This window comes from Zalophus californianus, chromosome 2, assembly GCF_009762305.2.
Source record: "Zalophus californianus isolate mZalCal1 chromosome 2, mZalCal1.pri.v2, whole genome shotgun sequence".
NCBI lineage: Eukaryota > Metazoa > Chordata > Mammalia > Carnivora > Otariidae > Zalophus > Zalophus californianus.
The window spans coordinates 17,844,244-17,871,645 of NC_045596.1; the positions used below are offsets into that span (position 1 = coordinate 17,844,244).

The 27,402-nt window shown below is 39.7% G+C and overlaps 1 protein-coding gene across 2 annotated transcripts in view; it reads right to left on the minus strand.

Annotated features, from left to right (window-relative positions):
* The window catches only part of ADGRA3 (adhesion G protein-coupled receptor A3), a 122,254-nt gene that overhangs the window by 16,861 nt on the left and 77,991 nt on the right, over positions 1–27,402 (minus strand). For both annotated transcript variants that reach the window (XM_027600189.2, XM_027600190.2), the window contains 4 exons: positions 16,477–16,638; positions 14,147–14,350; positions 6,682–6,895; positions 6,262–6,470 (listed from right to left, as the gene is read on the minus strand). In XM_027600189.2, coding sequence (XP_027455990.2) covers positions 6,262–6,470; positions 6,682–6,895; positions 14,147–14,350; positions 16,477–16,638 — 789 coding nt within the window. The remainder of the gene's footprint in view (positions 1–6,261; positions 6,471–6,681; positions 6,896–14,146; positions 14,351–16,476; positions 16,639–27,402) is intronic.

Consider the following 27,402-nt stretch of genomic DNA (forward strand, 5'->3'; position numbering starts at 1 on the left):
TGCTCACCATGGTTTACAGACCTCAGATATAAAGAAAACAAATTAAGCTAAGAAAACCTCTTTTTTTAAAAGATTTATTTATTTGAGAGAGAGCAAGAGAAAGTGTGTGTGTGTGTGTGTGTGTGTGTGTGTGTGTGTGTGTGTGTGTGTGAGTGTGTGTGTGTGTGTGAACGGGGTAGAGGAATGGGGGAAGACAGAGAAACAATCCCAAGCAGAATCCATGCTGAGCACAGGGCCAGATGCAGGGCTTGACCTAATGACTCAGAGATCATGACCTGCGCTGAAACCAAGAGTCAGACACTATTGATTTTTTTAAAGAGGATATAAAAAGCACTAACTATAAAAAGCAAGACCTTAGGAAAATTAAGCAACTCTGTTCATAAAAAGACAACATTAAGAGAAAAAGGAAAATGGCACTTTTATAGACTGAATGTTTGTGTCCCTCCAAAATCCATATGTTGAAACACTAATCCCCAATATGATGGTATTAAGAGGTGGGGTCTAGGGCGCCTGGGTGGCTCAGTTGGTTAAGCGACTGCCTTCAGCTCAGGTCATGATCCTGGAGTCCCTGGATCGAGTCCCGCATCGGGCTCCCTGCTCAGCGGGGAGTCTGCTTCTCCCTCTGACCTTCCCCCCTCTCATGTGCTTTCTCTCTCATTCTCTCTCTCTCAAATAAAGGAATAAAATCTTTAAAAAAAAAAAAAAAAGAGATGGGGTCTATTGGGAGGTGATCAGGACACAGTGGCCTCATGAATGGATTAGCACCTAGATAAAAGGGACCCCGGAGAGCTCCCTTGCCCTTTCCACATATGAGGACACAGGAAAAAAACGCCATCTATGAGCCAGCAAGTGGGCCCTCACCAGACATCGAATCTGCTAGGACCTTGCTCTTGGGCTTCAGGCTTCCAGAACTGTGAGAAATAAATTCCTGTTCTTTATAAACCACCCCAGCCTCTGGTCCTCTGTTACAGCAGCCCTAACTCATTAAGACCGGCATGAACTGGGAGAGATACTCGCAACACATAAATCCAACAAAGAGCTCCCATTCACCATTCATATCTAGAATTCCTGTAAGTCAGTAAGAAAACAACAGATAACCAAAGTAAAAATAGGCAAGATGTAATGTGGAATCTTAAAAACAAACAAAACAAAACGAGCAAACCAACAAAAAACCCTCATAGAGAAAGATCACTTTTGTGGTTACTAGAGGCAGGGGAAAGGGGGGGGGGGACTGGATGAAGGTAATTAAAATACAAACTCCCAGTTATAAGATAATACTACTGTATGGTATATTTGAAAGTTGCTGAGAGTGTAGAGCCTACAACTTTTCTTTCTTTTTTGGTATCTATATGAGATAACAGATGTTAACTAAACTTATTGTGGTGATCATTTCATAATATGTGGAAGTCATTATGCTGTATACCTTTTACACTTATGCAGTGTTGCATGTCAATTATATCTCAACAAAACTGAAAGAAAAAAAATTAAAAGTCAAAGATAATGAAAACAGGCAAGATCTGAGCAAGAACCTCACAAAAGGGGATACCCAAACTGACAATAAGAAAATGGAGAGGTGCTCAGCATCATTAGTCAACAGACAACAACAAATTAAAACCACAACGACATATCATAATACCACCACCAAAGACTAAAATGAAAGACTTACGCTACCCAGCATTGGCAAGGATGTGGAAAACCTAAAACTCTCATTATTGTTGAGACTATAAACCAAAACCACCATGTTGGTCAACTGTATGGCACAAGCGACCAAAGCTAAATATACGGATAGCCTACCAACCAGTAATTCCACTCCAGAGTGCCCATGTCCATCAAAAATCATGTACATGAATACTCACAGCAGCTTTCTCTTGAGAGCCAAAACCTAGCAACAGCTCAAATGCCCATCAAATGTGCAACACCCAAGTTCTGGTATTTTCCTACAATGAACTGTGTAGCAATGAAAAAGAGTACACTGCTGTTACATGCAAAAACAAAGATATATCTCACAGATGTAGTGATGGGAAAGAAACCAGACACAAAAGAGTATATACTGTAAAATTCCAATTTTATGAAGTTTAAGAACAGGCAAAATTGATCTATGGTGACAGACATGGGACAGGGGATATCTCGTGAGACGGTGCGGGGATTAACCAGAAAGAAGCACAGGAGAGCTAACAAGTAATCAAGCCAAAATCTTGATCTTGATGGTAGTCAAAGGTGCGTATTCACATAAAAAAATCATTAACCATACACCTAAGATCTATCTTAGGATCTATCTATGCATTTTGCTCAATACCTCCACTGAATAAAATTGGTCCCCCTTTGAGACCACTTCAGAAAACTTATCCTGCAGATTTTCTATAAATATGTGAAATAATACTGTACAAGGCAATTACTGGAAACAGAGGAAGACCTAAATAAGTCATGGTAGGAACATAAAATAATGTTCAATGGTGAAAAAGAATGAAGCCGGGGACCCTGGGTGGCTCAGTCGGTTGGGAGTCAGACTCTTGGTTCCGGCTCGGGTCCTGATCTCATGGGTTATGGGAGAGAGCCCGGAATCCAGCTCTGTGCTCAGCGGAGAGTCTGCTTGGGGATTCTCACCCTCTGACCCTCCCCCAGCTTGCTCTTGCACTCTCTTTCTTGCTTCCTCTAGAATAAGTAAATCTTAAAAAAAAAAAAAAAAGAATGAGGAAGATATAGGAAGATTTCGGAAAGGAGATTTAGTGGAGTGATTAAGACATTGATTTCTGGAGTCTGAATTCAAATCCCGATTCCAACACTAACTTTGCAAAGTTGGGCATGGTGCTTAACCTCACTATGCCTCAGTTTCTCCACCTGTAAACTGGGGGTAATGAGAATAGCACTAGACCTCATGAGGTAGCTACAATGACCAAATAAGTTAATGCATGTAAGGATTTCAGGAGAATGCCTAGAACATAAGCACTTAATGAAAATTAGCCACCAGCATCATATCATCCGAAAGTACCATAAATTATATTATTCCAAGGACACCATCACCGTCCGAAGATACACTGTTTCATGGGGGGAAAAAAGCATGGTTTGAAACAATGTTTAGAGCATGCAGCCTTCATGCAAAAATGGAAGAAAATAGGACTAGATATTCATTCTGTTTCAAGATACATGAAAATCCCTTCAACAACAGGCAAGAAACTTCTATTAGTGACAAGTTACCGACTTTGTACAGATAGTGACCATAATGGAAGAGAGGGGTGGAGGTCAAGTTTTCCCTATACATTAATGCGTTGAAATAACTAAGACATTTGATCCCCGTGAATGTAGTAACTACTTAAGAGTTGTATTTAAAAAAAATGTTGCTAGCATGCATGTTTAATTATAGCATAGGTGAAGCTGAAGTTTGCTTTCATTCAGCAAGTTTTATACAAACAAAATTTCAAAGCCACACTAGAGGGATGTAGAAACAAATGAGAGCTCTCTAGTTTCCTGTATTTCTGTGTGAACACAGTAACAAAAGGGAATCACAGTACAGAGGCTATTTTATCTTTACTACTATCACCGATGGTACTACCCAAATGGTCTGACCCCACACGTTACCTCCTTACTATTCAGGGTTTCTTTTGTCTCCTACTAACCCCACCTTCCAGGAATCTTTCTGCCTCAATTCCTACTATTTCTGATCATTTATTTCAAGCAGACCCAATTTCTGCTTAAGTTTTTTTCTCTGGCTCCCACTGTGACCTAGGATATACATAACTGGTTACAGCAGGACATCTACTGAACAAAACCATGGTATCTATTCCGATTTGCAAACAAATATATTCTTTCTGTCTCATTTTTTTAAGCACGATCAGGGAAAAGTTTTTATCTGCCAAAATAGGAATTTAGATTTGCTATAGAAAGCCATCTATTAAGACAGTTTTCAAGAAAAATAGGATTTTATCGATTATTCAAAATAGTGTCAGATAAGGAAAAAAGATGCTGATTTCCAAAATTTAGAAGACACCTGTTTTATCTCAGACATAGGTTCATTCAAAAGTAGGCATAATTCCATCAGCTGTGCCTTCATGTTTAATTAGCAATTCTAAAAATCCCATAATTTTTGTTAACAATTTTTGACAATTTCAGACACATTTCACTTTGCTGCCTCTAGGTGGCACAGTTACATTTTAAAAGAGCAAAAGAAAGGCTATTCTTTGAAAATAGAGAAATATCTCGGTACTGTATTTTAGCTTTAAAGAATTGTGTATTACATTTTTTAAAAGATTAAAAGCATGAAAGATAAAATAGCTTATTCTTTCTAGAAAAGGATTATGCCAATTTAAATAGTTTAGAAGAAGAGCTAGGAAGTTCAAAAATAGATGCTTTTAAGTATTAAATAAAAAGTTTCACATGTACAGTATCATGTCATTAACAGTGAAGCCTATAAAATGCCTTTTGTGTGTGTTTTGCTTCATTTATTTTGCCCAACTTTCTCTACTTATTATGTAAGATACAATGCTGTATGTCTATTATTTCTCCTCCAGTACTTTCTAATTTCAGGTTATTTTATCATCAAAACCTGAACAATAAAACACTTTGAAAGAAAATGTCTCATACTTTATGGCTTCATGCTTGAATGTGAAAGGTTACTACAAAATAATAAAATGTGAACTTAGAGAAACCAGACTCAAACTTACACATATCAAACACCTTCTATCTGGGAGAAGTCTAAACTTACCAACAAGAACTATAAACAAGAAAGGGATAAATAACTTAAACAAGTATGACTGAGTCGGCGTCCTGCAGTCTCCACCCACAGTCAGCTGACCTAAATAACAGACGTACTGACAGAGGTCACTGAAAGACAATCCTCATGCCCCTCTAAACAATCTATTTATTCCCTGCTCTGCCTGTCTGACCAGAGGCTGGGTACGGTATATACTTAGTTGAGGTGCAAAGAGAAAACCAAAAAAGGAGTTCAGGAAAATCGATTCTACTTCAGGCTTGCTTCAAAATCATTTCTAGTGGTAAATACACTTTCTGGGTTTGTTTGTTTTTTTTTTTTTTTAAGATTTATGTATGAGAGAGAGCGAGCGCGTGTGAGTGAACACAAGCGGGGGGCGAAGGGGGCGGTGAGAGAATCCCAAACAGACTCTCCGCTGAGCCCGGAGCCTGACATGGGGCTCAATCCCACAACCCTGATATCATGACCTAAGCCAAAATCACTGAGCCCGGAGCCTGACATGGGGCTCAATCCCACAACCCTGAGATCATGACCTAAGCCAAAATCAAAAGTCTGACGCTTAACCGACTGAGCCACCCAGGCACCCCATGCTTTTGTTTTGTTAAGAAAAGAAGAGTTTACAAAAATTAAGATATATCACGTTTCAAGATTATTTAGTGCTTTGATAAAATCCCGTCTAGATAACAGATTCAGATCTGGAGGCAGGAACAGAAACATAAGCATCCTCACTCCCAGGCTAGCCTCATGCCATTTCTCAAAAATGTCTTTCAGATTCATAAGTAATTCCTTCCACTGCTCTCCAAATGCATGTCTACGTACTCCATGTATATACTGTAATATAAAATACAAACTAGTATGGCTAATTTCACACTTACCAGCTCAGGAACCAGATTCACTTAAGTAACTCGTTAATAACACAACTGTTCCTATACATTAATATACACATTTACACACATCTATATATTTTAGTTTCCCTGAGACTAAAGAAACTGGCTAACACAGACTAACAGGTATGAAGAGTGGTAAATAACGGAAAAACAACATTAGCGTGATTAGCATTAACGGTGAAAAGACATGACCTGGGTCAATACTGTCACTTACCGTGACTAAATTAAAATTGCCACGGTTACTCTAAATTCAAGAGTCTAAAACCTATGCTGTATAGTGGGAAAAAGTGGTAGATGGCAAAGAAGGAAAATCTCTCACTATTCACTGTGTATCTTTGGGCAAATGAGTCACTCTTTCCTGGTTAACAGTTGGACTGTATGGACCCAAAATGTCTTCAAATTTCAGAAGATCAAAGTTTAGTGGAACTGATTCACTTATAAAGTTTCCTGAAAAATCGCTATAACCAAGTTCAATCCCATACATCGCACTCGGTCGTCACTTAATTTCCCTTTAAATTCAGAATTACCCCAAATATCACCTCCTAACAAAAGGTAACAGTTTATGTTAAAAGTTAAAAAAAAAAAAAAAATCTTCACTGGAGCTTAACTATGCAGAGGGAAAAAATGAAGAAATTTAGTGTGTATGCATAAAGTTAACAACTGCCGTACCATTAAAACTGCGTAGTTACTAAGGGAATAGCACTGAATGGTGGTGATATTTTCATCCGAGTAGAGTATATGGCACCCATCTGACTTCCAGCCTCCTTGTCCGTTCAGCAAATCGAAATCCCACTGGGCGGCCACAGCATCTGCTCCGTGCGCAATTCGACGCAGCGTCACATTAACAGGGATGTGGTGGGTATCCACATTCACACCATCTGGAGAAAATGGGAAATGAAAGTATTTCTGAAACAAACTTCAGAAACAATGAAATGTCGACTTACCCATGAATGGGTACTCTGTGGTACTGTTTCTCACTAGGGACTCATTAAAGCGAGAAGGAACAAAAAATAAGCATTTTTTAGGTATGGGGTATCATAAAGTCCCACTGCCCAGTCACTACAGGAGAACCTAAGCCACGTAACAAACCTATTTTGGTGAGAATCACAGGGGTAACCACCGTACGCCGTTTTCCATCATCAGCCAAATTTGTTGAATTCCCAGTGGCTGGGAAAAGCTTTCCATTGCGGAATGCGATGAGTTGAAGCTTATAGAGGGAGTCATCAGTGGGTCTGACTTCCCTTTTTTGCTTTGGTGAGAAAAGGGAAGGAGGAAGCTGAATAGAAGCCTCGACGATAGTATTCTGAATATACATAAAAAAAAAAAACAAAATCAAAGAAAGTTTGCCATATTAGTGTGCAGAAGCCAGAAAGAATAGTTCAGACGGCTATGAATGTTTAATAGTTAGAACAATTTATCAGTTACGCGAAATATCCGAACACCACACCAAAGCACAGAAGAAGCATAAAATAAAGAGAAATGCAAACTCTATTTCAAAGAGTTAAAGTCGTAAACAAGGAATTATTTCAGACAATAAAGTGAATTTTCCCATGGTAACAAATACTGCTGACGTCGATAGCATTAAACAGACCAGGAATCTCAGTGATCACCCTTTCTATCAATTTGACAACGATCAATTATAGATATAAGCACCAATGCAGCCCACCACAAATGTGAGTTTAATTAATTTGGACTTATGGAACTCTAAGGTGATTCAGGATGGATTCAAACTGTCAACAAAAAGAAATTCTACAGACTTAATAGAAACTTAGATTCAAGCAAACTCTGATCTTAGCAGAAGTGCCCCTGAGACTAAGAAACATGTTAGAAATCAGGTTAGAGCAACACAGTAACAAACAGAGCAGCTGATCATCGAATGCTTTACATACTTCTTTATTAGGGATTGTTAAACTATAAATTATTTAGCATTCAATAAAAAACAAATCTGTATACCAAGGAGGCAAATAATTAACCACTTAAAAAAATTCCGTTTTAAGAATTCATCCAAAGTTTTTCTCTTGACATCAATCTCTCCAATCCACAGAATTTCCTCCTAAGAAACATATTTGATCTTAAATTAGTTTAAAGAGCAACCCGGTTCTCCAATGTTTAGTGAATACTGCCCCCAATCCTAAGTACATCACATGATTTGGCTAAAACCTTCATTTCAAATTCCTCTTCTAACATTCCCTATTCCACCACCTGTAACCTGGCCACCCTGAATATATCAATCCTTGAGATTTCCTACATTTTTTATGCCACTTGGGAGTGCTGCACACACCAGGATCCCTTGCTGAAATGCCCTGCTGTTCTTTTGTCTGGCAAACTCTTGAACTGGGCAGATCTGATTTCTAGCAAGATAATTTTGCAGGCAATGCCAAAGACGGATCAGAGTTAAGAGCGGCTGACAGCCAGGAGAAAGACATCCTTAACATGGGGCTTCTTTGGAGGATTAATTACATGACTCCTCAGTATGCTGCTTTTCCAGTTAGCTGCTCCCTCTTCTCGCCTCCCGTGGCATTCTGCACACAGCTCTATCGTAACTAATACATGCAATATCACAATGCAACTCACTGTCTGCCCCTTTAACTACAGTAGCAGGATTTTTGAGTGCAGATCATCTCATTTACTTTTCTGGACCCCCTATGTTAATAATAGTTCCTGGTATTTGTATTTGATAAAAGTAACCCATTGTTTGTAAAACTAATGAAAGTCTGTGTGGCATGATTATATTTTTTTAAAAGGTTCTATTTAAGCAAGTGATTAACTTTAAAATGAGTTTTTAACGGCTGCGCTTAGAACAATGCTAGAACACACTGGACACACACAAATATCTGCTGAATAAAGTATTCTGAAAGTCTGAATATTGGAAGTGTGAATACTTCTTTTAAATTGAAGATGCCAAGAAGATAACTGTTAGAAATATTTTGCCTAAGAAACATGCACAAAAAGGTTTCTACTATTCTCACAAACATAATAACCTGATGGAGACACAAAGTCTGTTATAAATTCATCTAGTAAATTCCTATTCTGTATATAAATTTATCTGAAGTGTGAAATGAGGTATGCAAAAACGGAAAAACATCAACAGATTGACTAGTTAAAAGGTCAAAATCCTGACAAAGCGTTACAAACTGGACATTTATTAAAATTTAAGAACTATATGATTCAATAAAATAACTTTATTGTGAACACAAAACGACTCAAAAGCAAAGCACAACTCTCTGGGAAAGCATTACCTATGGGTTATCAAATTCATTTTAAAAAGAAGACATACTGACACTTTCTAAAAGAGCTGAAAAAGGAAATGACATCTTTGATTTCTAGAAGTCAGAAAATGTTTTCTCCAAAGTTTAAACTTGTAAAACCATCCAAACAACAAATTATAAAAAGTCAGAAGAGTATGAACAGATCACCAATAGATGAAAGCTACATATTCTGGCTTCTAAAATATCCTTTGAAGTCCAATAATGGAATATGGCTCAATAATAATTACAGGGGCCCTGGAACGGACAGAGGGTGGCTAGGAGTGCTGGAAAAACTGTATCAATAATGAATGTTTGGATTTTTATAGTAAGAATATAATATTTGTATATTTCATTTCTTTAAAAGAAGTGATTGTTAATTATGGAAAAGTTGTAAATTTCATGAACCAAATCACCGAGGAACACCCATTTGTTACATCTGTCATGATTTTACCTTTTGCCACTTGGCCTAAAGGCAAGGAACCAGTCTGTCATTTCATTTAAACCATCTATTCACTTTAAAATGCATGGATCACAGCAACGGAAACAAGGCAATTATAGCTAATACGTCAGAAAAAGCGCTCTTAAAACCCTTTGGGAAATACATGTTTTGGAGTCTAATGTTCATTATTGCAGGTCATCTGCCACCACTGGGGAAAGGAACATAATATCTGAAATAAGAAACCAGGATGTGGGTCCCAGCCTGACCACTTCCTGGCCCCTTAACACGGCACAGTTTTGTTTACACTCTCTGGGTCTCATCTGTCATGGGCATTGAATGATGATCTTTCTAACAAATGGCTGTGAGGACCACAGGGAATCATGACCACGACAAGCACAAGAGGCTACATAACTGTGGGTGGTATTTTTATGACTATTACTGCCTCAGTGTGGCAGGTGGTTATGTGGAGGCTGGCGGGGGGGGGGGGGGGGCGGGGAGAAAATGCCTTCAAGTAACAGACTTACCAACAATCATCTAGAACCTCATCATATTTTGAGTTCCACAATTCACTTTTAGTATTAATTTCAATACTAAAAATTGACTAAGTATGAACACACATGAAATGGATGTTATCATAGAGCTCTTGTTATTTTATTTGCAAAATTCATGTTTATTTCCCTACTTACAATGACATTAAACTGGGAAGAAAATACACATCATAAGGGATATTAATTCAAATACTTCCACTAGATTTTAACACCTTTCCTTATGAAACAATTTGAACTTCTGATACTGTGTAATTAATAAATTAAAATTTCCTGAAATCCTAATTTTGCTCACTTCTATAGAATTCTAACACTAAAATTGGAATGAGTCAGAGGCACCTGCCTTAAAACAAACAATAAAAATACTAATTTACTTATGTTGTCTTAACAATCTACACTCTTGATTTTAAACAGATAGATATGATATGTGCTAATTTTCTTGTGTATAATTACTTATTAAATGCATACCACTTTTTGATTATCTCACTGCTAAAGATTAACAGGGATTTTGTTTGCCTTCAGAATCAAGTTTTTAACTAATTTTCCTTGCTAATTAAGCTTTGGCTGCTAAATTTTATCCAACAGTATTTACTAGATGTTTCGTTGCTCTGTGCTAGGCACTCTGGAGATATTCGATGAGTAAGCCATGGTCCCTGCCTCAAATTTTCATAATCTAACAAGGGAGAGGCAACAACAATAAAACAATGATAAGAACATTTATCAAGCGCTTGTTCTGTGCTGGACCCTACTATGAATGTCCACACATTTGCCTCACATAATCCTCTCAATAACCCATTGAGGTAGGTACTATTTCATGATGCCCATGTAACAAATGAAGAACTCACATTCAGAGAGGTTAAGGTACTTGCCCAAGCTTGCACAGCTGTTAAGTGGGGGAGAAGAACGTGAATCCAGGATGTCTGGCTACTGAGACCACATTCTTTGTCCCCATATCCCATGGCTTCTCACTATAACTCAACCTGCCATGATACCAGCTTCTAATTATTCTGGAGAACGAACAAAGCACTAGGAAACTAACAGGCAGTGATGAATTCTCAGGAAGAGAAGGAAGGTACTATTTGAATGGAGTCTTAGAGGAGCAAGGCTCTTACCGGGCAGGGGTATGGGCCTGAGGGCAGAAGAAGGGGCAGAAAGGAGGGAGGGGGCATTAAGACATACACGACTGGTCTGGAAAGTTAAAGAAGTTCAGCTGGGCTAAAACCCTAGGTGTCAAGGACGAGGGAAATAGGGGATGCAGAGAGAAACACTGATTTCTAAATTCCAGTCAAGAAAACTTTAAAGAACCAGTTCTTTTAGGCTATATTACAGCTCTATATTGAACTCAAAACACCAGCAAGTTCTAAAAGCTCTTAGTCATTTATCACAAACAGGTACTGTCTGGTGATGGTAGCATGGTCTGTTATGGTGCCAATGGGGGAAGGAAGCACTCGGTGAAGACAAGAGCAGAGATTCGGTGCTGTAAGAGTCGGATGACAGCTACCTCAGTCTCCCCCTGGCCAACCGACCGAGGCCAGGCACTGGAACTCACTGCTGACTCAAGCCCTCGCTCTGCCCTCAAGCAATCCTCGGTCCGGTGTAGGAGCCACGTCATGCACAATGACACAGGAGCCGAGCATTACAGGCAAAGTACAGAAGAGAAATAAAGGAGATGAGGGTGGGAGAGGACCGACAGGATGGCATTTGGTCAAGGTTTCTTGAAGGTGACATTTCTGCACATAGCCAAATTGCCCAGGAAGGGCAAGAGTAGCAGCTGGGAAGTCTAGCAGGAGAATTAGCATGAGACTGGCCTAGGAATGGCCAGCGGTTGGGAGAGGAGCCAAGGGAGGTCTGTTGTTACCGGACCGAAGAGAGGAGGGAGGAAGAGCCGTGTGGCAGGAATGCAGATAAATGCCAAAGGAGGAAGCTACCCGATGGCCAGCCTCCAGATAGACAAGGAGTGTCCATCAGGGGATGAGCAAGGTCAGTATCCATGCTGCATAATCCAGGGATAATGCTAACAATAGTAACCACCTGAAATGACGTGCACACAGACAACCTGCACAGCTTCCACAAACCGGAAGGCTCCTGGAGGCCCTCTGTTCTGTAGGTACCCGCCCTTCAGTTGCTAAAGGATGGATGGACTGGGTGATGCTCCCTGGAGGACCAGCAGGGCTCGGGGAGCCCTCGGGAACTGGTACAGCAGCTGAATTTGCTACAGGGTAAGGAAGTATTTTAGTATCTTACTGACTGTCCTGGTTACATTGGGACATGCTGGTCGAACGTCAGGCAGGCCTAGGTAGACCAATCTATACAAGAAGGATGGATTTTTAAGGAAGAGCCTAGAGACCCAAAGACTACATGGGAAGTCACAATGGTTTGGGTAATATAGAAGTCCAAACCAGACTGTGATGGTAGCAAAGACAGGACAGAGATCAAAGAAATACGTAGGGAGCAATTCACGTAAGGTTCCTATTGCTAACAGAGAAACTGCCTTTTTAGAGGCTTAACTTCATATGTTAGCATATTCTCCCATTCAAGGGTAATATCATTAATTAGGAGGTGTTCGCATTATCTACTTAGGATATTCAAGGCATTTAAGAAAAAAAAAAAAGACATGCAAGAAGAGTAAAAATTGCCCTAGTAATAAAGTTAAAAATGTAAAGTAAGTTTTCTATTAAAGTACTAAAGCATTTTGCTCTGTTGATGTTATAATTTTTAACTAATTTTATGTCACAAAGGATATATTTCCTTTCTCACTTGGTTTAATCATGTCCATCAATGAAGCATGAATAATAGTGTAATGTGTCCTTGGTTTCTGGCCATAGATGATCTTAAGAGGATAAAATAGTGTGAAATTGACAAATCTGAGTGTGTTCATTTAAAGCTTTCTACTCTGGCAGGTAGAAACTCTCCTTACCCGAAGGGGCAGCTTGTGAAATTGATGAAATGCAGGGTTTCATCATTTGTAATCCCTTTCTACCAACTATGATCATCTAAGATAGAAGTGTTCATCAATTTTAAGTGCTCCTCAAAGACACATGCTTCCCTCTCTTGGGCTGGTGTGCGATCCTGTGTCTCTGCCTTCTGTGGTGTGTTTTTACTGACGAACAACACAGTGAGGAAAACAGCAGGTTGGCAGGAGTGTGGCTGGGTACGTTAAGTACCCTCCCAGAGGGAAGAGTCACAAATAAATCTTGCCAGTTTTCCTCTGAGTATATTATATCAAGTAAATATATTATCATTATAGACATTCTGACCTAGCTGAGATTGTCTTGGGCAGTGGGGGAAGTTGGATTACTTCTAAATTTGGCAAACCGGCTCTCCTTATGGAGGTCACCGGCAGCAAAGTGAAGAAAATAATGTTAATTTTCTTTCATTCATTCTTTCAATATCTACTGAGTGCCCACATCCATCCATCCACCCATCCATTCATTCATTCAATATTTACTGAGTGCCCACATCATCCATCCATCCATCCATCCATTCAATATTTACTAAGTGCCCACAAAGTATCAGGACACCTAACACCCATTTGATCAATTACCATGCAGCCTTTAAAGTGAATGCAATGCTGTTTGTGATATAATTCAGGGACAAGCCAGAACCAAAGAACATACTGTGTAATTAAAATCCATAGAGAACACAGTTACACATGGCCACACAAAGCTAAATGAGAAAATGTGGTTCCATTAGGGTGTTGGAATTGTACCTCCACTATGTGCTTTGATGTAGTTTAATGAAACACATCTATACCCCAAATGTTGAAACTCAATAAAAATGCTTTTCATTGCAATAAAACACACATTTTCTGAAGACAGATCACATGTTTGCACTTCTTTGCCAAAAATCTTGATCTACAGCTTGCCTGATTAAATGCCCGATCTCAAGGCTGGCTTTTCCATTAGGTCCAGTGGGCACAGAGCCAAGGGCACACAATATCTGGAGGAGGTCTATGGAAATGTTTTCATGTCTTTAAAATTGGGAGCATAAAAATGAACTTTCAGGTCAAAGAAAATGTTCTAAAATGTATTAATAGATTCATCTTTTTACCACTTGCAGTCATAAAATATAATTTGATATTTTTGTGTGGAGAATGGGGTCCAAAGGGCAAAAGTGTCTAGGCCCATGAAAATTATAACATGTCCCTTCCCGGTCTGAATTTCTTTTCAAACAACAGCCAAAACAATACCAATACCCACCCTACCCCGCCCCCAAATAGCTTCTAAAAATTAGGTTATTTTGCAAAGCAAACCATTTTGAGTTTTCTAATCTGACAGTACTAACAAGTAAAGAGTCTTAAATGCTTATGGAATACAACATACCTTTAGTGCCAGACTTGAAAACGTATTTGAAACATTGCACTTAAAGCTCAGCTGCTTATCCAGGTTTCCGTCCGGGTCCCGCCTCCCATACTCGGAAAGGCCTGTCCGATCAGCAGCTGCTACCTTCTGGAACACGGTGCATGTCATCCCAGTGAAGCCCGCCGCCTTGATGACATAAGCTTCCAGAGCAATATTGGGTGAATACTTCAAAAGTCAATCAAACAGGAGTTATGAAAGATTTACAGCATGAGGGAAAAGCACTTTCGAAGAGTTTTCAAACACAAATCACTGTACATAAGCTGGAGGCAAAGGCTCCACTTCTTACTTAACAAAGACATTGTGCAGGTAACTGGCACATAAAAAAAGATGCTGGAAACCAAAGGATATCCTAAACCAGACAAGATACCAAGTGAGGAAACAAGTCATAAAGTATGGAGGATCAGAGATAAGTGAGAAATCAATAAAAATCACTTAAAGAGCACTTTGAGGAAACTATAAGCTAAAAATGGAAGTGTCTTATTAAAAAAAAATGAGCTAGAGAAATCAGTGGACTCTGTTAATGATAATACAAGAGGAGTACTAGGGTTTGAAAAAAATACACTCTCAACAGTCGCCTCACTCTCGACTGGCTCAGTTGGAAGAGCATGCAACTCTTGATCTTGGGGTCATGAGTTGGAGCCCCACGTTGAGTACAGAGATTACTTTAAAATAAAAATTTAAAAAGTAAAATTAAAAAAAAAGACAGAGGTCTCCTCATTCCAATACTTCATGCCATATTCACTCTTTTCTATTACGGGGAAATGAAGTTAACTCTTTGCAGGCAGACAGCATCTCCGTCCTTCCTTTAAGGATGACTGAGTGATGCCTACTGTAATCAGCAAGGCACCATTCTAAGTACCATATACAGACAATGTCCTCTTTTTCAATTTTTTTTAAGCATAAAATTTCTGTGTGAGGTATATAAAATCTATTAGGAAGGTAAGATACAAATTAAAAAAATATAAAAGGCCACATAGAATCTGCCACGCACCATACGCATGGTAGAAAAGAACTGTTTTCCCAAATATTCAAGACTGACAAATCTTTACGTTAGCTTCTGTCACATGGATGACACATGGTGAAAATTCTTACTAAGTTCAATTATATTTGTTAACAAATGACATTCCATTCTTTTACTGAGCAAAGATACATATAATTATGACAAACATGTGAAACCTCCGTCAAAAGAAAACTGCAGTTTTGAGGTGCTCTGGAAGCTGTATCACATTACAAGTAGATGCATAATTTCCTGGAACCTTTTTCACACTTTGAAGTGGAGTGCAGACACCTACAATGCCCCTTTATTATATCCTAGAGTTCTCTGAAGAACCAGTGAGGTGCAGAGGAAGGAAGCAGCTCCTGGAACCAAGTAGTAAGGATAAAGCATGGGATTTAAAATGGATCTAGATGACCAGACAGGACAAAATGTGGCCATAAAAATGGCGAGCTGGTTTCAAGTAAGTTCATGTATCTGAGAAAGAAATTACCCTGAACTACATTGTCAGGATAGCAGCCAAGGTAGACCTCCATTCCATTTATTATTCAAGGAGGTAATCCTAAACTTCACTGAGCAAAAGGAACAATAAAACATAGTATCATCAAAAAGATCCCATTGATCTTTGGGAAAACAGTAATCTTTAACTGTATAAAATCATAGGAGGATTTCTAGAATATTCTATGAACCCACTGAAATAATTAGGAAATGAAAACCATGGTCCAGATTCCAGAGTGTGAGTCATAAGGGAATGAGACTTTATTTATCACATTTTACCACACTTTTAGAAAAAGTCAGCAGGACAGCAGCTCAGTTTAGCACAAATAAAATTTAATACTATTTAACTGAGTGATTATTAAATATAAAAATTCATCATTCCAAGAGCGACACCGACTGGAAATGCCAAGAGTTCACATGTGTTGGAGGGCCTCCCAGTTCTCTTCTGAAATTAGAACCCGGGCAAGCAATCAGACACTCTCTCAAACTGGGACTGGACGGTGGGTCGATGACAGACAGTACAGCAAACCTACCGTGTGCTTGTTTGGTTTTAGATTAAATGGTGAGAACCATTTAAACAGCAAATTAAGAAAGTATTTTCCAGTTACCAAGAAAACAGACCACTCAAAAGCAAAATGAGCTTTTAAACTGTTAGACAACAGGAAATTCTGTAATAATCGGCAGTAACGGAAAATACCCACCCTATCATGAGGGGGGCAAAAAAACCGTATCTTTTTTAAGTTCAAGTTGGCTTTCAATGAATTTTTTTCTTAGAATTCGAGGACAGCTTTACACTTACTGTTGAATAAACATGAGCTCCGTTTGCTAATCGGTATGTAGCAATGCGCTGCAGACACTGAACAATTCTACTGCAGGCCTTCGCTTCCCTCTGTGCCAACCCAAGGACACGCTCATCAGCCAACATGATGTTACTTGCAATGTCGACCATCACATCACCTAGCTAGCAGGTGTGCAGGGGAGAAAAGAAAGACTTCTAAAACCAATGCAGGGTATTTTACATAATCAAAATCACAATGAGACACCGAAATTAGCCTTCAGCCTCAATGTTCACGTGAAAACCCAAAGGGCACTTTTATTTTTTCTCACTGAAACGTTTCCAGACAGGCATAGCACGTTCGGTTATGACCATTTGGTAATATTTAGCTCAAAACAGTATACTTAAACAACCACCAACTCATTGGGGAAGGATGGCAGGTGGTACTCCATTTGACAAGGGGGAAAAAAAAAGGCAATTAAGTTAATCAAGGAGAACGGAAAGACATATGGATCCCCGAATAAAAAGATCTCAACTCTTTGTCTGAGAAAACATTTAAAACACCTCTTTCTGTGTAAGTGTTAATTCAGTATTATTATTAAGAAATAAACATGACCACCTCATTAGTATCCTGTCACGTCCAAAAAAACCTAAGTGTGTCCAGTTACTGAGTTCCCCACATGGGCTGGGCCACTGGATGGGTGTTAGCACATATGGTTTCCACTACCTCGAATGAAGTTCTTCCGTTCCTCCCAGCCTGATGAATGCTTTAAGATCCAGTGCCACGAAATTAATGGATCCTAAGAGGTGCTCACTTTTCCACCGCTTGTTTTGTTTCATTTACTGAATTCCTTCTATTAAGTTCAGTTCCTCACTCACAGATGTAAGTATCTGCCAGGCAATCCCAGCAAAGTGTCCATTAACTCTTGTTGATCCTGACTTGTATGTCCCATGTCAACGAAATGCAATGAATAGTCCAGGCTAACGAGACATACTGGTGTCGAGGGGGTTTGGTATCGAGCAGAATGTTCATGAGAGGGAGATCTATGGCAGAAAGAACTACAAAAGCATTCCAGAGGCAGGATCAGAGGATTTACAACCTGCTGGGTCCTCTAATCAAGAAGCAAGTAGCAAAGGTGGTAAGTCCCAAAGCCTAGCGAGAAAGCTAAGGCCGTTTTAGCAGATGTCTTCTGATCATCCCAGAAGATCCCAGATGAGTTTTTCAACCCTATTCTGCATCCAATACTCTTCCCAAGATGTGTAATTATGAGGCTGAAGCGGGACTGGAAAATGTTTGGTCCATCCCACCCATGGTTCACTTCACAAAGGAGACCAGAAATCCACCAGATCACAACAGCTGGAACACAATGGGATGAGGAACTGAGTGAGCACAGGGGCGAAGGACACGACTTCAAATCCTGACCACACTGGCTGGCTGGACAGTTACCCTCCTGTGTGCCTTCCTTTACTTGTAAAAGGGGGGTAACAACAACCCTGTCTTTCCTGAATGTTGTGAAGATTAAGTTCCTGTAATAAATACTAGGTTCCTGAAACCACGCCTGGTTAGCGGTCTTCATTATTTTACTGCTTTTTTTTTTTTTTTTATCATTTCAATTCCAGCACAGGCCTTTTGTTGCAGATAGCTCTAGAAGGAGTGTTAAGAGGGGTGGTACATTTACATCCGAAAATATGTAAGAACTCATATAACTCAACAGCAGAAGAATCAATCTGATTAAGTTGGTTCTGGAGTGGAGCATCTGAATAGACATTTTTCCAAAGAAGACATACAGGTGACCAAAAGGTACATGAAAAGGTGTCCAACGTCGCTATGCATCAGAGAAATGCTAATCAAAACCACAATGAGATGTTACCTCACACTTGTGAAAATGGCTACGGAGAAGAGAGGAGTAAAAGGGGATGAGAACGTGGAGACGGGGGGCCCTGGGCACTGCTGGTGGGAATGTAAACTGGTGCAGCCGCTTACTTACAGAAAACAGTATTGAGGCTTCTCAAGGGATTAAAAACAGAACTACCATATGATCCGGCAATTCCACTTCCAAGTATTTATCCAAAGAAAATGAAAACACTAATTTTAACAGATACACGCACTTCATGTTCATACCAGCATTATTTATAATAGCCAAGATATGGAAACAACCTAAGTGTCTACCAACGGATGAATGGATAAAAAAGATGCGATGTGTGTGCACGTACACACACACACACACACACACACACACACACACACACACAGGAATATTACACGGCCATGAAAAAGGACATCCTGCCATTTGCGACAACGTGGTTGGAACTTAACTTGAGGTATTATGCTAAGTGAAATAAGTCAGAGAAACACAAATACCGTAGGATCTCACTTACATGTGGAATCTTGAGAAAACAACAAAAAACCATACCCAAACAAAACAAAACAAAAAACCACCAAGAGAACAGATTGGTGGTTGCCAGAGGCGAGAGTGGGGATTGGGCAAAACAGGTAAAGGGAATCCAAAGGTACAAATTTCCAGTTATAAGTAAGTCATGGGGACGTAACGTACAGTATGGTAACTATAGTTAATAACAATGTATTGCGTATTTGAAAGTTGCTAAGAAAGATCTTCCTCATGACAAGAAAAAATATCTTCTAACTCTAGGTGATGGATGTTAACTAGACTTACTTTGGTGATGATTTCACAATACACACAAATGTTGAATCATTATGTTGTACACCTAAAACTAATATATCAATCACACCTCAATAAAAAATTTAAAAATTGATTTATAAAGAGGGGTGCCTTTTTAAAGTCTGAGTTCATATAGAAAAAGGATCAATGCATCCGGCAAAACTGCCTTTCTCTACTCTCTAAAGTGCTGCCACCTCATTCAATTAAAAATACTTCACAGACTTCTTAATGCCCCTAACATAGTATATCACGATTCTTTCCTTATTTTATTTACAATGTAAACATCTCGAGGGCAGAGACAACACAATGTCTTACTTATATTTATACCCTTATTCAGTAGTAAAACTCCTGGTATAGAAGCCAATAGCTACACAGTTCCGTTCACTCACTGACTAGTTATTGAGGACCAAGGTAAGCCAGACACTGTCCAGAGCAACGGAGATACAACAGTAAGAGAAACATACAAGATCTATCTGGGGGCTTATAATCTTTGAGGAAAATACAAAACAAGCAAGTAAACACATATTTTTGTAAGTGACTAGGTTGGGGTAACTGCAGTGAACAAACCTACCAGAGTGATATATGATGAAGAGTATTAGGATTTAATCCAAACACCCTATTTTAATAGACTCAGACATTCTCAAAGGGCATTTCCCCCAAACCCAACACATTAACAGGATCAACTGAGAACTAGAAAGACCTGTAATCAACCTCAATGCAATCCAGAGCCTATCCATTTTATACAACTCATGGAGTACTAGCATCCTAGTATATATTCTACATATTCCTAACAAACAGGTATGGGGGTGAATTTCATTCTAACAGAACCCTTTGGGGTGCCTGGGTGGCTCAGCCGGTTAAGCGTCTGCCTTCGGCTCAGGTCGTGATCCCAGGGTCCTGGGATCGAGTCCCGCATCGGGTTCCCTGCTCAGCGGGGAGTAGTCTTCTCCCTCTCCCCCTCCCCCTGCTTGTGTTCCCTCTCTCGCTGTGTCTCTCTCTGTCAAATAAATAAATAAATAAAATCTTAAAAAAAAAAGAAGAGGAAGAAGAAGCAGCCCTCATTTGTAGAGTTATAAAGAAAGGCAGCGGTTCTCAATATGGCCAATTGCTGAGTATGTCCATCAGCCATTTATCCAGCAACTAGAATAATACCTGCCAACGCTTAACAGGAATTCAGAGTTAGCTGGAAAAAGCTGGCTAAGGGTCTATTATTACCTATTGTTAGTTCAAAAAAAATCTTTAAAGCAATTTTACCAGATTGAAGTATAAGGGACAGGGAGAGCACAAAATGTAAAGGGGATTCTGAACCCTGAAACAACTCTTGCCAAGGAACAGGCTGATACTCTTTTCAGTTAAAACCATGGGCCACTTGTACAGAAAAAAGCTCACTCAGAATTTAAAAGAAAAAAGCAGCCCAAGGGTGGGGCCAAGAATTGTGGAGAATTAATTCGAGGCTTACTCAAGGGACTGGTGATTTCAGGTGAACTTCAGAATCTCAAACGGACCGGGTACTACCGTGTGACTCCCACTCCCCCTCTTTAGAGAGGAAGACACTCTGTCTCACAACTGTGTGTTTGGTGAGTGCAAGGCACGTAACTTGTCTCCTTAGTTCACAGGTCTTCAGACTGAGAAGTACTCGACACAAGGAACCTCATTCAAGGAGCCAAATACACACTTGGACCTGATTTTGATAATGGGATCCTGGGGCTCAAGCCTGACCTGGAAGCAGTAACAGGATGAAAATAACTGGAGTTTTGGGGAGTATCTTGCATGTGAGGAGGGATATAGATTTTAAAACGATTTAACACTTATCCCGGGCTGATGTACTGTACCGCTTAAATCCTGTTACATAGGTCATACCTACACTGGGTGGGCAATTGTGCAGGAGTAAAACACCTCTACTGTGGAAAGAAATGGGCTGTCACACCAGTGATTTCTATCACCCATGTGTATTTGCTGTGGGAGAACCTAAGAAAAATTTCTTGCTCCAAGGAGCCTTGTGAAACATTGTGATACTCTGACTGCATGAGCTTCTTCAATTATTGGCCATATACACAGGAGACAAACAAGCAAGCAGAAGGGGGAAAAGAAGTCATGAAAAACTAATTCAAATTTTTATGCAAAAATAAATAAGTAAAAGAGATGATGCGGTTAAAATATACTCTGTGGCTACCAAAGAAATTCCCATTGGCTGCAAACACCTAAAAGATAATATATAAGAATATCCAGATTCTAAAGTACTAGAGAAATAAATATATAAGGTATTTATAAATTAGCAACTTATAAATTTATAAGTTAACGATTACAACTCCACTTGTCTCATGCTTTTACTTTTAAACGTGTGGACTTTATAAAGATCCAACATGAGACCTGACAGATACGTCATTTCTACTGAAAAACTATAATTATTACCTGATCAAAGAGCCACGGCTATGGCCCACTAGGTAAGGCCAGTAATGCACTTTAACATGTGTTAATAACTGTAAAGAAAAGAAATCTCTCTAAGAGGGTACATAGCTAGCCAAGAGTGATTGCTTTCACACAGAACCAGCTATCTTTCTCATTATTTCATTCCAAATGGCTAAGAACTTAGGAAAGGGATTTGTTGCCAAAATATTCCCTAGAGCAGGTAATCACAAAATGCTGTATACTTCCATAGCTTGGTTACGGAAGCAGTTCTGAATCTGTCACAGTGGCAAAAAAGGACACAGAAAGGATAACAGCGCATGAAAAATTACATTGGATTAAAAAAGTATTCCTACGATCGGACACACAAAGATAGTTTGGCAACTGCAAGGAGCGTTAAAAAGCATTGTGCTTCTCCTTGACCTCATTTCCCGAAGGCCACTCCAGCCACAAAGGGCCAGGAGGAATCATGCACCTGCTCTCCCACCTGTCACACTAAATGGTTGAGGCTCAAATAAAAACATGTGGGAATGCAATTTTATCAAAGATAAAAGGGTAAAGAAATGAAAATGCCACATGAGTAACAAAGAAAGTATTAAGTGTCATTTGTTGTAAGAATATTTCATGTTCTCAATATATATGTTTATTTTAGAACTCTGATCAGACCGAGCTCCACATCATCTGTAAATTTCATGAATTTCTGAAATGCTAGCATATGAAACACACAATACATAAACTAAACTTGGTATATAATTTTAATGGAGAAGTAGAGTATAACCCTGAAGACAGAATAATTTTGTGCTTTAAATACTCCTGGGTTAAGTCTTCGACTCTGTCACCTGCCAGCTAAATGTCTATGAGTCAATTATTGAGACTCTCCAAGCCTCAGTTTGTTTGCTCGTTTGTAAAATGAGACCAGGAACCCTAAGAGAATTTCCCAGAAGGTTTCATTCCATAGTAAATAAAGAAAACAAAACTAAAGACAAATATCCTCCTGAAGAAATTCATGCCATTTTTGAGAAAAGCCAAGGGATCTAGGCCCCTCCCCAGTTTGCATTTTCCAGCTAAGCAGCAGGGGGTACCCACTCCCCTCGCCCCCTTAAATCTAATAACCAGAAAAGCAAGAATTACAGACTCATGTGTGGAACTGGGCAGTTGCTTGGGGACGGGTAAGGTGGTGATGGGTTGTGCAGGAATGATGTGCAGTCCAAACTCGACTACATAAAAATAGTAATAAACAATAATAATAATAATAATAGCAGCCGCTGGTATTATTGTTAAGTTCAGGCGATCCTCATGATTTTCTCCTAGATACAAATTACATATAATACTGAGAGCATACCTATCTCTAAGTATGTTACTGCCTGCTTACTTCTGATGAAGGACTTGCCCCACTGTGAAGCCAAGTTTTAAAAGTGTATTTATGTCCCTCTTCACTAGCTTCAGTGTCCTGAGTGCCTCAGGATCCCACCGCAGGCTTCTCGGCTCGCTTAGTTAAGCAGTCAATATTCAGTGAGAGTCTCACTGTGATAATCACCAGGGCCTGTGGCAAAGATTAAAGATCTGATTTTATTGTGGTCGAGGAGCAAAGAAGGTAATGAGGAACGCGACGATGAGAACCATGGGGGATCCAGGGAAACAGATGGGGCGGGGGGGAGATGGAGAATAATGCTGTGTGGAATAAATGTCACATTTATGGCCCATTTCCTCACAAAAAGGATTTAAAGTAGCTTAGCAAAATAAAAAGGATTATTCTTTTTAATTAAGAAAACAAAGAGTGGGAAATACAGACTTACAAGAAAAAAGAGACATAGGTAAAAATATGCATCAGTGCAGAGCTTCTAGGACCCGAGGAAGATGGTGTGTTTCTAGTCAAAGCGATGAAGACAACACCGTAATTATCAAGAGAAAGGAGAATATTTCGGGGAGTCTGGGTGGCTCAGTCGGTTAAAGGACTGACTCTTGGTTTCAGCTCAGGTTATGATCTCAGGGTCGTGGGATCGAGCCCCACGCAGGGCTCTGCACTCAGCAGGGAGTCTGCCTGAGATTCTCTCTCGCTCTCCCTCTGCGCCTCCTGCTCATGCTCTCTGTCTCAAATAAATAAATAAACCAGGAAGGAAGGAGGAAAGGAAGAAAGGGAATGGAAGGGAATGGAAGGCAGGGAGGGAGGGAGGGAAGGAAGGAAGGAAGGAAGGAAGGAAGGAAGGAAGGAGGGAGGGAGGGAGGGAGGGAGGGAGGGAAGGAAGGATAGACGAACATCTCTTCCAGGTCAACAAAGCCACTTTCCTGACAAGTTCTCGGGACATATGAGGTGGAACTTGGGGGGCGGCCCCCTGCACCCGCAGCCAGACCTTCACAGTGAATGGAAGAACTGAACTCGGGAGAGTCCTCTAATTCTCCCAAGGGAAGCACAGTTTGTGTTTTCTGATGAAAGACACATGTGCATCTCCCTCTCTGGGAGGATGGAGAACTAGGTACTCGGGATGATTCTCCTGCTAACACGTGAAAAATGCTGAGCGAAAACAAGTGAGAGGAAAACCTGCGCCACTGACCAGTCAGAACATAAAGACTATTCCAGAGGCCAAGAGCAAAAGAGCAACAGGAATCCAAGGAGCCCTGAGGCTGAACTCTGACGGCTACGACCAGTGATCTGCCTTCCAGGCAGGGCCCGGATCCTACCGATGCAGGCCCAAGAGGAGATCGCTGCACTAAGCTGATAATAAAAAGGGGACACCTCCAGGGTCAGGGCGAACCAGCAAGCAAATGTGCCAAGGTCAAGACAGTTTCACAAGGTGAGAGGTGAAAAATCTCTTCCCGGACAATTTGTAAACACAGCTGATCTTCACACAGGACTAAGGTCAGACATCACATTATTTCTGAGGTCTAAAAAACCTCAAGGTGAGAACTAATTTCAAAGCGAACCCCTTACCTTGGTATCTCCCCTAGGCACTTGACAGAAGCAAACAAATATCACACTTAATAAGGATACATTCGACTGTTGCCATTTAAGACTTCTTATCACCAACATTACAGCATTGTTCTAGAGGTTCTCACTAACGTATACCAGAAAAAAGAAAAATTAAAAAAAAAAAGAATACAATTTAAATAGGAACAGATAAACTGTTATTCGCTGGTGACATCTGTCTAGAAAATCCCATATAACCAACTGCAAAATTATGTGAATCAAGATGCACATTTTTAAAAACCATAATCAAGGAAAATTGAACAAGGACTAAATATTTGATGGTATTAAGGACTCAGAGCTCATTTGAATGACATGTATCATGGTTCTATTTTAAAGTTCCTGATATTTCAGAAAAATTATGGATGAAATAGGTCTTCTAGAATTTGCTATTAAATGTTCCTGAAATGAAAAAGGAAAACAAGAAAGAAAGGAAGAAAAAGAGAAAAAGAAAAAAAGAGAGAGAGAGAGTGGACGGAACGGGGACAAAGGAAGTAAATGGACAGATGAAACAAGATTTCAAGTCTGGTGAAAGGTAAGACGTAGATATTAATGATCATTAATATCATTACCCTTTGGAATTTCTCCTACCCTTTTGGAATTTTCCAATAAAAAAAGGTTTCTGGGGCACCTGCACGGTTCATTCAGTTGATGTCTGCCTTCAGCTCAGACCGTGATCTCGGGGTGCTGGGATCAAGTTCTGTATCGGGCTCCCTGCTCGGTGGGGAGTCTACTTCTCCCACTCCGTCTGTGCTTTCTCTCCCTCTCTCGCACTCTTTCAAATAAATAAACATAATCTTAAAAAAAAAAAAAGTTTCCTAAAAGTTCTTAGGAAGTTAAGCCCAAAGATTACTTTTTCTAAAAAGAAGCAGGACAGGGATAGAAAGGGAAGTTACTACAGTGGTTCTCAAAGCTGGTGCAAAGTCATGCCACCTCGAATCTCAGTCTAAATCCAATTCTCAGACCTCCGGGCAGACACACCGAATCAGAAACTCAGGATGCAGGCCCACCAATCCATTTAACAAAATCTTCCAGGGGATTTGGATACACACTCAAGTTTCAGAAACAATGTTTTAGAAAGGGTAACAAAGCCAGGCCCAGGATCTCAGACCAGCTTAACAATACAGAGAAGTCTGACAAAATCAAGAAAAAAAACACTAGCGCTACTGAAAAACAAAACAAAACATAACTGTTCATACGGAAGTGATTATGTTTTAAGATTAAGTATGTGAACTTTACACTTGTACATAAAAATGTGCCAAATGCTCAGAGATTTACAACGAGAGCACTACGATGCATAGCCCAATCTGATCTTCAGATCCATTCTCAATCTTCTGAAATGCATATATATTGTTATCCTAAGAGAAATCACCACAGTAAATATGGTGCAGACACTTAAATTGCCTGACAGACAACCTTCAGCTGTTTTTAAAAGACCCCACTAAATACACCATTTAGACCTGGTAGCTGTAGAGCTTTCGGCACCCACCCTAAGACTGCAGAGCACCGGTATGTGCTTGCTGCCTGAACTTAATCACAGGTTAAAAAGCAACTGCCTCACAATATCGTGTGTATGAATTATTCATAGCAGAGAAACTTTTTGGACATAATGCAAAAAATCAATTTAATTATTTGTCCAACTAAGCCGTACACATTTTGGGATACCTTAGAATAATTTCACAGTAATTAACATAAAATGAAGCCCTTAAACCTCATGATTTCTTTTTACTATTCTAATAAATGGCGTACACTTTCACTTCCTGAAGAATCTGATAGGATGGCTGCCACTGCACCACAGGTAATAATATTACATTTATACTTCAATTATGCAAACCTGAAATTTTTCCTCTGTTTCTTCTATTTATGCTTAATAATTTGCCATCATTTGTCTCCAAAGTTAATTCAAACTTTACCTGCTATGACATCAGTGAAAGTGACAGCAACCTCCACCACACTAATTTTTAGTTAGATAATTAAAGCACTCTGGTGATTTTTTTTTTTTAAAGGACCTCCTTCTTAGCTTCTGAGATAAGAATGTTAAGGAGGGCAAATATCATCCCCGTTTTAAGAATAAAGCGCCCAAGGTTAATAAGTAATTCATGAAACTGTATCTACCTCCAGTTCTCAACAAGATGCTTCTACCTGAGCACATGCCAAAGTAGCAGCCCACCCACTGCACACAGTGGTAAACATGGTGAAATGTACACTTTCTGGGCATCACACTGCTCTTCACTAGCTGGGAGGCACACAAAGCTCCTTCACATCCAAACAGAGCAGCATGGGAACAAATTGGCATTATATGACGGCAAACTATTTTTCAGTGTCCACATTCTAGTGACTCAAACCATCCCACTTCCATGCATAACGTCTAATCATGGGGCAGCTAACCTGTGATTATAATGAATAATGGAGCGCAGTACTACCACAGAGCCGGAATCCAGACAGCTTCTCCCACTGCTGGGAAAATTTACCACCGGAAGCAGGCTGTGGCCCAGAGAGACAAGCAAGTACCAAGACCGTTCTTGAGAAAACTGTGGTCTGAAGTTCAGATAGCAACACTGAAATGCTATCTCATTATCAAGTGGCCCCGTTGACCTGAGTCCCATGTAAAGACATGTAACTACTTTCCTTCCTTTAGTAACACTGGGATGTAGCTCCAAATCCCCAAACTTATCACCAAAATGCAAGATATTAATAGACAGTCTACCAAAAAAAAAAAAAAAAGGTTCCTTAGTTTAAATGATTTGGAAAAACAAGGCATAGTATTTACCTTTTAACATTACTAATGAATCTGAGATGTCCCACATAAAGAACTATATGAGACTTTGTTCACTCCAGTATTTTCCCCACAGCTGTACGTGGAGTTCTTCCAGAATTCCACGACAGGGCAACACTACCAAA